Source organism: Notamacropus eugenii, chromosome 6 (assembly GCF_028372415.1).
Source record: "Notamacropus eugenii isolate mMacEug1 chromosome 6, mMacEug1.pri_v2, whole genome shotgun sequence".
Classification (NCBI taxonomy): domain Eukaryota; kingdom Metazoa; phylum Chordata; class Mammalia; order Diprotodontia; family Macropodidae; genus Notamacropus; species Notamacropus eugenii.
In genome coordinates, this window is record NC_092877.1 from 377,332,525 (window position 1) to 377,346,015 (window position 13,491).

The 13,491-nt window shown below is 49.5% G+C and overlaps 1 protein-coding gene across 2 annotated transcripts in view; it reads right to left on the minus strand.

The window, feature by feature from the left end:
• ILKAP (ILK associated serine/threonine phosphatase) overlaps nucleotides 1–6,762 on the minus strand; it is a 28,345-nt gene extending 21,583 nt beyond the window's left edge. For both annotated transcript variants that reach the window (XM_072618740.1, XM_072618739.1), the window contains exons 1-2: nucleotides 6,225–6,762; nucleotides 1,865–1,933 (exon numbers count right to left, since the gene is read on the minus strand). In XM_072618740.1, the coding sequence (XP_072474841.1) occupies nucleotides 1,865–1,933; nucleotides 6,225–6,279 (124 nt within the window). In that variant the 5' untranslated portion in view covers nucleotides 6,280–6,762. The remainder of the gene's footprint in view (nucleotides 1–1,864; nucleotides 1,934–6,224) is intronic.
• Nucleotides 6,763–13,491: the final 6,729 nt, after the last annotated feature.

Consider the following 13,491-nt stretch of genomic DNA (forward strand, 5'->3'; position numbering starts at 1 on the left):
ATCAGTCCAGTTTCTTAAAGATCAGTACAACGAGGGGGGATTCCTAACAAAACGTGGGCATCCCGAAAAGATGCCCTTACTTAGGGTTTTGAGTATTTTACGGTATTTGAATTAGTTGAAAACTGTTACATGTGCGTATGTTCTCGGTTAAACTGAACATTCAATTAACTCCAATCTTCAAACTATTTTGGATCAGGGTATTTGTTTGTGGCTGCAATCCTAAAGGAACAAGAGAGGTGATATCGGTCACATATTGGCCCCTAACCCAAACTCAGCAAGCTCACAGCCCTGGCCAACGCACTGTATTTCTGAAGATGCTTCGATGCTACGACATATTCTGAAATCCTGATGGGATCCTCAATTCCAGGTAAAAGACTGGTGAGGAGCTGTCTAAAATTACCCTGGTCAGCTCCAACCCCATGTTTACCGAGTCTGGTCTAGGAGTCCAACTCCATCTCGGACACAACCTTGGGTCTCCTGCTCATCACCACCACTGTCCCTCTGCTTACAAAGCTGCTACGCTCTGCCAGACCCTCAACAGAACAAAATCAGCCCTTGAGGTCATCCAACTACACGGCTCCCACCCAATAAAAGCCATCTCTCCTTGATGACTCTACTGGTTCACTATCTACTTTTTTCCCCCCAACATTCTGCAGTCTGGCTTCTGGCTCCCTGATCCGCTAGAAGATTTTTGAAAGATCAGAGCCCTAATGACCTCCAGTGGCCTTTCCAATTTCTTACTGTCCTAGATCTCTGGTACTTTTAACACAGAGCTTACGCTCTGTAGAGCTAATTGGAGCCTCTGAAGCTGCTTCTCCTGGGTGTCCTCAATCTGGGGATGCTGGTCTGCCTATGACCCTCCTTCTCCTCTCCTTAGACAATCTCACACTCAGTGACTTTGAACCTACCACACAGCACTCTGCTGAGGACAGTTAACCCTGACCCTTAGCAAACTTTTAAGCAGAATACTAGTCCAGTTAGCAATGTAATTGTCTAACCTCGGTCTCTTTTCAAAACTCACTGTCTTTTGGGTTTTCTACTTGGATGTCCTCCTAGCACCTCAGACTCAGCAGGTCCGAGAAGAAGCCAGTTTTCCGCCCGCTCTGCTCCTGACTCTGTGATCTGTCTGTGGCTCACCATGCAGCCAGTGAGTCCCCAGGTTCGTAATCTGGGGGATACTGATTCTCCCCTCCCCTCACTGTCACATCCGGTTACTTCCACTTCCCCAGTACATTTCACAACTTCCCCCTCTCTCCTCTCTATTCTCACAGACATCTTTATCTGGAATATTCCCAGACCTTCTCATCTGAATTCTTCTGCCCCTCCATCTGTCTCCTACCACTGGTGATAATCATCTTTTCTGCACATAGTCCCAGACACATTAATCCTCTATTTCCAATGCTCAGTAGCCCAACCACCCTTCATGCTTTCTTTGCTCTAGCCAAACTGGCTAATTCTACAAGCTGTAAACACCTGGTATCCTCCTCATCTTGCCTCACCTGTTCCCTGCGCCAGGAATGGTTTCCTTCCATTCTTCTCCAGCCACATTCCTATTCATGTTTTGAAGACCAAATGAAATGCCACTGCTACCAGGAAGACTTCCCTAGGGACAAATGGCTTCCTCTGCAAACTCTCTGATGCACCACTCAAATAACTGTATGTACTTCAGTTATCTTTGTTTAGACTTATTCTTCAACTGGAATGTAAACTTTAAAAATTAAAACTCCTTGGTTTTGTTTCCTTGTATCCCCCACAATATCTAGAAAAAGGGGGTGCACAGGTACTAAACATCTGTGAGCAGAAGGAAGATCAGCCAGCTCAGTCCATGAGCCCCCAGAACACAGGCCCCGCCTCCCTTCCTTACCTGACTTCTCGCTGCTGGATGGTGGGAGATCATCAAAAAGCAAAGGCCTTTTTTTCTGTGCTTCTCTCCCTGAAACACAAGCATCACAGAAGACTCAAAACACGCACAGCCAGCAAATCTCATTTTCCAGATCTTTCCTCAGAGAAGGGAAGGGGTTGCACAACTCTGTAATCTATGAGAATTCAAATGAAAACATTCAGTTCAGACATAAGAAAGGTGAATGGGGGACGGACGGGCAGGATTTCTGTTAGCTGGTACGTGTGTCCACATTTACAAAGACCAAATTTGTACCATTTCCCATCATGCTCAGTACTCTAGCCACAGGGACCATTGCTCACTCCCAAAGATGAACAGTTCACTCAAGGTCCACCTTGGATGTCCTACTTCCTGACACATCTCCCCATTCTCCTCCAACAAAAGAGAGGGCCCTTCTTTGATTTGAAGAGAGAAGCTTGACAAGAAGGGAATCTGAAAAGCTAGTTATGCCGATATGTGTGAAATTTCCATTTCCATAAACCTTTAACAAAGACAACCCAATCCAGACCCGAGGAGACAAAGATAGGTTATTTACTCATGCTTTTCTGGCAGGACTACTATCTTCAATTTCTTTTTTCTCTCCCTGCCCAGAACTCTGCTTTGAACACAACACACGTTATATGTGAATGAATGACAAATGCTGCTTCTTAGAGACATTTGTAACCCCCACCCATGACATAAATGTAATCCATTTCTATCATGGGGGCACATGCAAGCCATTGGGGAATACAAAATAAGTAACAGCGTAGTTCCTACTGCTGAAGGGCTTAAGATCTGATGGGAAGAGAAGGAAGGCACACAAATAGCTCCAAAAGAAGTAATGACTGGCACAGGCACCCTATGGTGTTTTAGAATGGGGAAAATGAAGGAATCTTCCTAGATAAACCAAAGGTTTTTACTGGCAGATGAGATTAGTAAGGGGTAAGGAATTCCAGTTTGCCTGATACGGTGTATGCCAAGAGAAGTTGGAGTAAAGATGGGGCTTGGACCAGGGACTTCAGTGATGGTTTTCTCTGTGGCATGCACTTGTAGAGTCTGATGAAGGGTCATGTGACTGGTGTGTATCAGAGGCGGAATTTGAACTCTTGTTCTTGCTAGCTTCAGAGTCTGAAGCTCTCTGTCTACTTTCACTACAAGCCTCTTGCAGAGAGTGGGAAACGGGATACAAGGCAGGAAAAGGAAGTCAGAGGCAGGCTGGAGAAGATGCCTGTGTTTGGGAGACGGAGGTAGCCACAGGAGGTTTAGAGCAGGGGAGTCATGGTTGGACTTGCTGTGGTCTGAGAGAATCAGGAAAGGGGGGAGTCTGGAAGCAGGGGCACATTCTGGGGGTACTTCTACCACAGTTTGTGTGAGAGGTCAAACTACCTTAAAGCAGCTTAAAGGCCTGAAAAAGGAGCTGAAAGACAAAGGTGACATCAATAAGCAAATCTAGGATCAACAGGTGACTGAAGCAGTTAAGATTAAGAATGAAAAGGAAAGCTGCTGACTTACCCCACGAGGGACCCTAAGGTCAGATAACCCCTTTACGGCACATAACTCAAGTCTGGAGATAACCATGGCTGCTTCTTACCAATATTATCCTTTCATGCTCCTACGGCTCTGCCTTCAAGGTTGAACTCCCAAAGGAAAGACAAAGAAGGGATTCCAAAGGATGGAATTCCTGGTGAGTTCTATTTCTATTAATTTCCTTAGTGAATAGTGTAAAAATACATTTTTGAGAATTGTCTAACATTTGATACACAAACTTGGAAGATTTTTAAAAATAATTTCTCAAGAAAGGCGACTGAAAGAAAAAATAATGAAACCAAAAGTATGACCAAAAATCAAACTGAGACCGCAAAAGGCCTACACCAAGAGAAGAAAAATGTGAGCTATTTTCAGTGAAATGTATCTAATGGATAAAATCCTCAGAACTGATAAACAATACAGGAATTAAAGACTAAGGCTCCAATGCATAAGAAGGTTTTGGAAATGTCAAGCCAAAAATAATCTTTGCATAATTTAGTAAAGGTCAACAAGTCAGACAAGAGCCAGGATGAAGAAAGTTCAGGGATGAAAAACTGAAATGGAAACGTCTTTGCTTGGCAATTTACAGTTAAGAGACACCTACTAATCCTAAGGGCTTCTACTACAAAGTTTATGGCACGTTCTACACCAGGAGAAGTGGCTTCTGGGACAGGTTTGAAGCAACCAAACTTGACAAACTAAAGGTCACTTTTAAAGGTACATTATAAAAGCCAGTGAGAAGTTTCTTCACAGCTGTTTCGTACATAAATGTTTTGTATGTTGCAGTTCCTATTTAGCAAGTTACAGCAAATCCAATTTTTAAAAATGCGGATCCCACTAATAAGGGTGAACCTTCTCTCCCATGAGAATGTTTCTGTTACCACAATTCTTGATGACAACCCCAGGAGATCACTGATCTAGAACTGGAGGGAATGGGCAGGTCACAGACCATGTTGTCTGTTTTCTTTAGGTCAAGCATCTCTTCTCAGAATAATAATTCCCAACTCTAAGCTGAGATCATTCTAATTTAGAATAAAGAGATTCAGAGCATGAAGAGGACTCCCAGGCCAATCATTTCAAACTCATTTTATAGATGAAATTAAAACAAAAAGTGTCCCAAGGAACTGCTCCAGGTTGCACATGAGGCGGTAACTAGTCAGGACACAAACCCAATCCAGTGGGCACAGGGCTTAAAGCACTGAGTTTGGAGCCACCTACAAAGTGCAGGCTGCTTGCTTGATCTGGAGCCAGAGGAGCTGGGTTTGAATTCTGGCTCTGTTACTTACTGGGTGCACTCTCCTCTGTGAAACAAAAGGGGAGGACACAGGCCAGAAGAATCCTGTAGCCTCTGACTGAAGGCAACCATCCATGCAACGCCCCCTCCCCCAGCAGACCGTCCCACTGATGGAGAGCCTTCCCTTACGGTGAAACAACACTGTCTCTTTCTAACATTTGCCAGCACTCCACCATCGCCATCGTGTGCCGACCTCACAGGAGAGTACTTTTACGTGAAAGCACCCCAGAAATGGGAGTGACCATCATCAGGCCTGGCTTCAGTCCTCTCTAAGGTCAGTGCAGACCACTCTTCAACATGGTCACAGACTTCCATTTCTTGATGTCCCTCTGACACCCTGAGAGATACTGGGGGCAGGACTCAAGAGCTGGCCTCCAGACAGACCCAGACCATGGCAACTCTCCAAGCCCGAAGTTGTAAGGCAGGTTTCCTTCACACCTGGAACCACACATTTGGGTCAAAAAGGCAACTCTGATAGGAACAAGCTATTCCAAACGGAACCGGAGCAGCGTGGAGTCAGGAATGCTGCAGCCACGGATCCGAGTAACACGGTGCATCACTTCAGGGGGGCCTGGAGCCAGAGCAGATCAGAGCCTGGAACTCGAACCAGAACACCGTGGGGGTCCTTCCTCTTAACGCAGCCCTAGAGCACGCCAGCCTGGCCTCGCACAGACGACGCGCACAGTCACACTCGGTCCAGTCGGAGGTCCGGGTCTGCTGAGCCTGAGCCCTCGGGTTTGGGTGCTGCCTCTACAGGTCCCGGGTACAGCACCCGTCCGAGCCCCAGGCCGAGCGGGGCAGGCTGGGGGCGGCGTGGGGACCCCCTGCTGTGTCCCCGCCTGCCACTGACAACGGCGGGCGTGCTGTGCGTGGCCTTCACCCCCGGGCCGGGGCCCTGCCCTCACGGCGGCGAGCCGGGCACCCTGGGGCCTCCGCCTGCCCCGCCCGTGCCCAGGCAGCCCGCGGCTGAGGGCACCGCAAGCTCCCGCCCGGGGCCTCCCCAAGTCAGCAGCCGCCCGCCCTGGAGGAGCGCCCCCACACACCGGAACGGAACGCACCGCGGGGGGGCGGTGCTGGAGGGCTAGAAGCGGAAGCCGAGGCGAGGAAGGTGACGCTCCCCCCAGCGTCCTCCTCCTCCGGCCGGAGCCCGCGGGGCGCCCCGCGATCCTGCGGAGGGGGAAGGACACGTTCCCGGGGGGCAGACCCACGCAGACACGGGAGGGGGCGGGCGCCCCCCACACCGGGGCTCGGGGCGCTACCGGCGCTCGAGAAGGGATGGCTCCCAGGGGAGCAGCGGCCGAGGCGCGCCTCCGAGGAAACGCCCCAGGCCCGCGCGGGCCCACGTCCTCCTCCCGCCCCCTCCACGTGCACCTGGCGGGGCCCAGGCCCGCACCCCCGGGGGGAGGGGGAGACGGGAGAGAGGCAGCAGGGGAGGGGCGAGGGAAGGAGGAGGAAGGGGGGCGGGGGCGCCCAAGGCCCGGGCCGGGTCCAGCCGCCCCCTCCCTCCTGCGCCCGGAGCCTCACCGGCTGTGGAGCGGGGCGAGGGCTCCGGCTCCGGCAGGTCCCCGAACAGGTCCATCCGTAACCGGAACCGGGCGGCGCGCGCACGGAGCCGAGCTTCGGCCGGAGAGGCGGCGGCGGCGGACGAGGAGGCGGCGGCGGCAACAGAGAAGCTGAGGCGGGAGCAGCGACGACGGCGGCGGCCTCTGCCTCGGCCTGCTGGCTGCTGCCAATCACCCCGAGGGGGCGGGCCTGAGGAGGCGGCCAATCAGCGGTGCGCCCGAGCCCGGATGGGGCGGGCGGATAGCCGGAAGTGAGGGCACGCGGGGCAGCGTGCTCAGCTCGGAGGCGGGATCGGTGTTCCTCTGCGCCGGCGGCGGCGCTTTGGCCCGGAGAGAGAGGGAACAGGGCGCGGAGTCAGAAACCGGGCCTCCGTCGCTTCCTCCCGCCCGAGGAGACGGGCCGCCTCCGCCGCGGTGTCTCAGGAGGTTTCGGGGCGCCTGGGAGCCGTGCTCCGATCTTCAGTATGGGCGCTAGGCCCGGCTAATGGCGGGCCACGCATGCGCACACCCCTCCCGGCGGGCCCAGCCCGTTGTCATTCATTCCGTGCTGGGGGCGGGGGCTTGGGAGACTCCGCCCACTGGGCGGGCTAGGCCTTGACCACGCCCTCCAGAGCCCCCTGTGGGGAGGCAGGCAGCTCTGAGGTTGGGCTTGGGTGCGAGGACCCATGGGAGACAGCCCTGCCCTCGCCGAGCCTCCCCTTGTGTATGGGGACACGACAGAGACCCCTGTTCCTCCCTGTACCCCCAGGATAAATGAACGTCTGACCAGCCCAGCCACGCTGGACGTTGTCCCTTCTAACCCTGCGAAGCTTGTCTACTCGACTGTCCATCTCCCACCTCCGCACCTTTGCAGCAGCTCCTCCCCAGCCCCTCCATCTCTACTGCTCTTCCTGAACCCTGTCATTGGAAGCCCCCCCGGGTGCCCCCAGCTCCCTGCAGACTGTCACCTGCTTCTGGGGGGTCCTTTGTGTGCTAGTTGTGCTGTGTCTCCTTGTCTTGGGGCTTCTCCCCCTCGGGAATGTGAGCTCTTCTAAGCAGCTAAGATCCTCTCTGCGTCTGGTGCATAAGAACCGCTTGATAAAAACCTGTTGAGTGATTGGATGGGGATCTCCCTAGAGGAGGACTCTCCACCAGGGCCAGTGGGCATCTCCTCTGCAGTTTGTGATCATAGAGATTTGCCCAAAGTCAGAGGGTAGATTTGAACCCAGGCCTTCCTGATTCTGAGGCCAGCTTTCTAACCTCTATGTCTTACTGTCTCTCATAAGCATAATATAGCTATTAATTAGATTGATAATGGGCAGAAGCTTATGCAACAAAAAACGCAAGGGAGAGGAACAGGGGAGCCCCAGCAGCTGGGGGGAGTCAGGAAAGGCTTCATGTAGGAGGCAGCAGGAGCTGAGCTTTGGGCTCCAGGAGATGGATGTGAGAAGGGCTTGCATTCCAGGCCTGGGGCATTTGGTGAAGAAACAACCAAGCTTACTTGGCTGGATTGTGGTGTCTGGAGCACATAGCAGGCCCTTGATCAGTGTCGATGGCCTGCATTGGGCTGGGTTCAAATCCTTACCCTGGCACGTTACATGAGTAATCTTGAGCAAGTCTTTATTCTCTCTGGGCCTTGGTTTTCTCACCTGTACAGTAATTGTGCTGAAGTAGATTATGGGTGACCCCCAGCTTGCCTCCAGCACTATTCTATGATCCGGTACAAGGAGAACAGGAGAAACTTCCAGGGGAGAGAACCCTGTGAGACTCAAACCCCCCAGGGACCCCTTAGGAGCTGTGTGACCTGGAGCCAGGGCTAGGGCTGTATGGGAGCTCGTAAGCCTCTGCTCCCTTCTCTAGTACGAGATGAGATGAGGTGACCTTAGTGGCTGAGCCCCAATCAATCCTGTCTTTCCTGCCCTAACCCTTTTTTTGGATTAGGTCCCATGTAGGGAATGCCTCAGTCAACATGAAGCCTCTCCTGTGTGCCAGGCACTGTTCTAAGTGTTGAGTGTACAAAAAGGCCAAAGACAATGAGACTTGCTTTCCTCAGAGGCATACTTGTAACTGAGTTGTCTGGGACACACAAAGAAGGAACGGAGTTAGACATGCTAGTCTTGAACCCAGGCCTCCCTGGTTCCAGTTCCAGTGCCAGCTGTCTTTGTCCACTAGAGCTGAGACTGGTCAGGAAGTCCTGAGTTCAAATTCAGCTTCAGGCACTGGGGACCCTGAGTCACTTAACCTTGGCATGCAACAATTTCTTCATCTCTGAAATGAGGATAATAAAAGCACCTACCCCTTTCCTCCCTCGAGGAAGGCTGGACAGTCAGCAAAGCATCCCGTCAAGCCCTAATTTATAGCCTTCCTACTTACAAATGTTTACGCTGAAAATCTGGCAGTCTGCTCTTTCTGAGTTGGTCTGAGCTGTGTTCAAGTGTCTTGTTCCCTTGCCCTTCTGGACACCACCCACTGTAAGCACTTCGGGTGGTCGCCCTAAAATACGGCCCCCCAGAACTTGGGTGAGGTTCCCCAAACAAGGTGTAGGGGTCAGCCTAGGGGTAAGCTCTCCCCCCCTTAGCAAGGCTGATGCTCACACAGCACGGGAGTATGTCACTGGGTCACGTGAGCTGAACCTCCCCGAGTTTGTGCTCTGCGAGCTCAGCCTTCCAGAGCTCATGGTCACTGCTAGCAGTGTTTGAGGCCCTGGGGCACCACTTTGAGGGTTGTATACAACACGTGTTTGCTCTTCGTGACGAGTACACGAAGGAGCATAGGAAGCAGGAAGGAGGTGATGGGGAACGTGGCTAATGTTGGGTCAGATTGTTCCTCTGACAGTCGGTAGGTGGCACTACCAGCCTGCCAAGGCTTATATGTAGCTGCTATTGTCAGTAACCCAGGATAGTCAAACGGATTTCTCAGTTTCTACCCTGTCAGTTACTTGTCTCTAAACAAAGACCTCACAGGCTGAGAGAGAATGGGCTGGCTGGGTGCTGGGAGGGACCTGAGAGGTCTAGTCTGCCCCCTTATGTTACAGATGAGGAAACAGGGGCGCAGGGAGGTTCAGTGACAGAGTCACAGAACCAGTTAGTGTCTGCAGTGGGGTGTGAACTTGCTTGCCTCTAAAGAGAAAAGTCAGGAGACAAGGGCGTGGAGTAGCTCGGCATCCAAGCATCTGGGATGGTCAGTACACAGGTAGTACACTTAGTAGGACGGGGCAAATGGATCCCAACTTGGGGTGGAGCCCAGGGAGGATGTTTAGGCAGAGCAGGAGGTGAGGGAGGAAGCAGGGGAAAGGGAATGGAACAGTCTCCAAGCCAGTCCTGGACTGAGTGATGGGAGATGCATGTTCTTTGATGTGGAAGTAGGCAGGGCGATATGGACCCCACACTGTCAACTCAACTGGCTCAACTAATTGTGGTATGTGAATAAGTAGAATATTATTGTCCTGTGGGAAATGACAAATCAGAGAATAAAGAAACCTGGAAACACATGAAAAAGCTGCAAAATTATAAAGAGTAGAATAGATGTGAGAAGACACTTCCCTCAGTTATTTTCAGAGGACAGAGTGGAATAATGCATGCATTTCCAGAATTTTTCCATATAATAATTGATTTTTTCCTTTTCCTCTTTTAAAATTTTTCTTTGTTATATGGGATGGCTCTCTGGGAGGGAAGAGGGGGGAAATTTAGGTGGTATGAGAACAAAACATATCAGTAAGAATTTAGAAATTCACTCTCCCTCTAGACCCTCAGGGTTATTACTAGACCCCAAGGGGATCTTGTGTGCCCTCGCTAGCAGTTGGGGTAGGATAGCTTGCACTGCCCTGAGATCCTCTGACACTCTGCTAGGGACCACTCCTGTTTGTTACCACATTTTTCACTCAGTATTCCGTTTTGGAAGCCTTGGACCTTTGACTCTTTATTCTTTTACGTTTTCTGTACTTGGCAAGGATAGAGTGTTGAACTTGGAACCAGGAAAACCACCCTTCCAATCCCACCTCTGATACTTCCCTGCTGTGTGACTGAGACAGGTCATGTAACCTCATTAAAACTCAGTTTTCTTATCTAGAAAATGGAGGAAGTAAACCACATACTTCAATCACAGGACTGCTATAAAGCCCCAGGAGATTAATCCATGTGTAGCCTTCACAAACAATCAAGTACAGTGTACATGCCAGTTATTATCTGATCAATTAGCAAGGCCTTTCAATTTTACCTTCACGTCATCTTGTCCATCTCTGGTATCAAACTCAAATAGGAAGGGATCCCTGAGGGCATGTATTGATTTAGCAAACTACAAATATTATTGATGTATTTTTATTTTGTTAAAACATTTCCCAATGACGTTCTAATTTGGTTTGAGTAGGAGTTTTGTGGGCTGTGAATTTGATGCCTCTCTGTCATCAGTAATGTGTAGACTCTATAATCTCTCTCCACTAACCCCTTCATCTGGACTCTTTCCATCTCCTTCCTCTATGTCTTCCCTCTAATAATTTATTTCACTGCTTCCAGATCATTCTTAGATCTTTTAGTCACGTTGTCGCTACTCTAAACCCTTCAGTGGCTCCTTCTGGCTGCAGAGCAGATGAAGGCCCGCCATTGGCCAGTCAGTCAAGCGCTCATAACTCAAGAGCTTCCTCAGGCTAGGATTTAATCTTAGATTATTTCTCTCCTTTTATTCTTTACCTTAGTCACCCTGGGTTATTCATGGTATCCCGTTTCTGTCTTTGTGATTGTGCCCAGAATACCTTCCCTCATCTCTCAACCTGTTTGGGAAATCAACAAACATTTATTAAACTCCTACTATGTGCCAGATGCTGCACTAGACTGTGGGGATACAAATTGAAAAAGATACTCGCTTCTCTTGAGAAGGTTCCATTCCACTTGGGACAGAAAGCCCATTCCTAGCTGAGAATTAATACAAACAATCACACAGTAATGGAGGAGGGCATGTTATGAAAATGAGGAATATTTGCCATATTGATTTTGTCTTGGAAGAATTTTCCTGCAAGGAGGCAGATCGGGTTTTCTCTCATTATTCTACCAGTTTAGTCAGTAACAATGCCAGGCACTGTGCTAAATTCAAGAGATATAAAGGCAAAAAGATGGTCCCAGCCCCCCCGGAACTCACAGTCTGGTGGGGAGAACAGCTACATTCATGGGAGACATAAAAGGCAAACCAGATACTAGAGGGAAGGCATTAAAATCAAGGGTGGCCAAGAAAGGCCTCTTGGCAGAAGGTAGAATTTGAGCTGAGTCTTGTAGTAAAGCAAGAGAGCTGGGAAATAGAGTGAGGAGGGAGAGCGTTGCCTTTGAACAGGTCTGTCTGTAAACCATGTGGGGCTACATTAGGTCTAAATATGTGTGTGAATAAATGTGTATATGTGTGTGTGTATATGTGTGTGTGTAAACGTTATATACATGAGTATGAATGTGTTTGTGTGTGCACTTACATGTATATATGTGCATGCATATATATATGTGTGTGTGCACATGGAGGTGGGCACTCTCTGTCATGGCAGTGTCTCACACCATGAGGGATGCTTAGCTCAAGATCAGCTTACAGTCCTGGAAAGACTTAGACGACCTGATGCTGAGTGAAGTGAGCAGAACCAGGAGAACATTGTACACAGTAACAGCCACAGGGTGTGACGACCAGCTTTGATAGACTTACCTCTTCTCAGCAATACAAGGATCTGAGAGAACTCCAAAGACTCATGATGGAAAATGCCGTCCATACCAGAGAAAGCTTTGGAGTCTGAATGCAGATGGAAGCAGACTGCTCTCCTTTTCTTTTGTTGTTTTGTTTCTCTTTCTCATAGTTCCTTCCGTTAGTTTTAATTCTTCTTTAATTTGTGAAAATATGTTTAATATCAATGTATGTGTAGAGCCTATATCAGATTGCACACCATCTTGGGGAGGGGGGAGGTGAAGGAGGGCGAGAAAATTTAAAACCCAAAATCTTATGGAATTGAGTGTTGAAAACTGAAAATAAATAAAATATTTAAAAATTCACTTACTATCTCATTCAATTCAATGGGAAAAGCATGTGTGTCTGCACTCTGACTGCAGACAGACAAAGAGGTTTGAGGCCAGGTGATTTTACCTCCCAGAATTACCTGGAAACGAATTGACCAAGAGCTCTTCATCCAAGTCTTTTTGAGAGCTGGTCAGGGTGATGGGTAACAGCCCTGATATTTTCTAAATTCATTAGGATAGATGGTCATGACTGGGAGCTTTACTCCATCTTTCACTCCTCACATCAACCTCCTTTTTCCCTGGTTCTGTTGAGATCTAGGGGTGATAGGAACCCCGAAATTCAGGGGTAAACAATGCAAGTCCTGCCTTGAATAAATTTGACCCAAGCCTTCTTTCAGAGACAAAGTTTATTAAAACACTGGAGTGAGTGAGGCTTTAAGAATCCGAGCTATTGGTGATGCTTGTATTGACAAGCAGGCCAGACTGTTAAGGAAACTGAGCCCTTTCATGGAGGCAAGATGGACTTTTTATACAGAAGACTGTAGGAAGATCTGTTTGTGATCTAGGAGTGGCCAAGTAGCGTGGGGTGACAGAGATAACAGAGAAGGGGCCTAGATGGAATTAAGAAGTGGTGGTCTAGGGTGGGGCCACAATGAAACAGCAGTTGAAAGGAGTATTAACTGGGAAGGGTCAGGTGTCCCAGGCAAACACCAGGGACCTGGGTCATGTGGGAAAGTCCAGGGCCTTTGAGAGGTTCATCATTAGTGAGTGCCCCATCAGTAAGGCTCTGTGATGTCAGCAGTGTCTCTCCCACCCCCTCACTCCACCACCAACGTGTCAACTCTGGGTGACTTGGTAGATTCTCTTTCATCTGATGCTGGATGTCAATCAGCCCACTTAGTGATTCCAATCTCTTCAAACTCAAAGGCTTTGCAGTTCAGTAGGACCTTCCAGAGCCTGTGTGTCACTGATTCGACCTTCAGGACTCCATGTCACCTTCAAGCCCTGATGAAGCATTAAGGGAGGTCACTAGGTGCCATAGATAGCATGGTGACCTACAATCAGGAAGACCTGAATTCAAATTTTTCACATACTTACTAGCTGTGTGACCCCTCTCTGGGAGGATATTACTATATTACTATCTAGAGTGTAGTAATAGCACCTCCTTCCCAATGTGGTTGTGAGGATCCAGTGAGATAATGTGTAAAGTTCTGTGCAAGCCTTAACTGGCTACATTGATGTCAGTAGAAGGGAGGACTTTCTACACAGTGA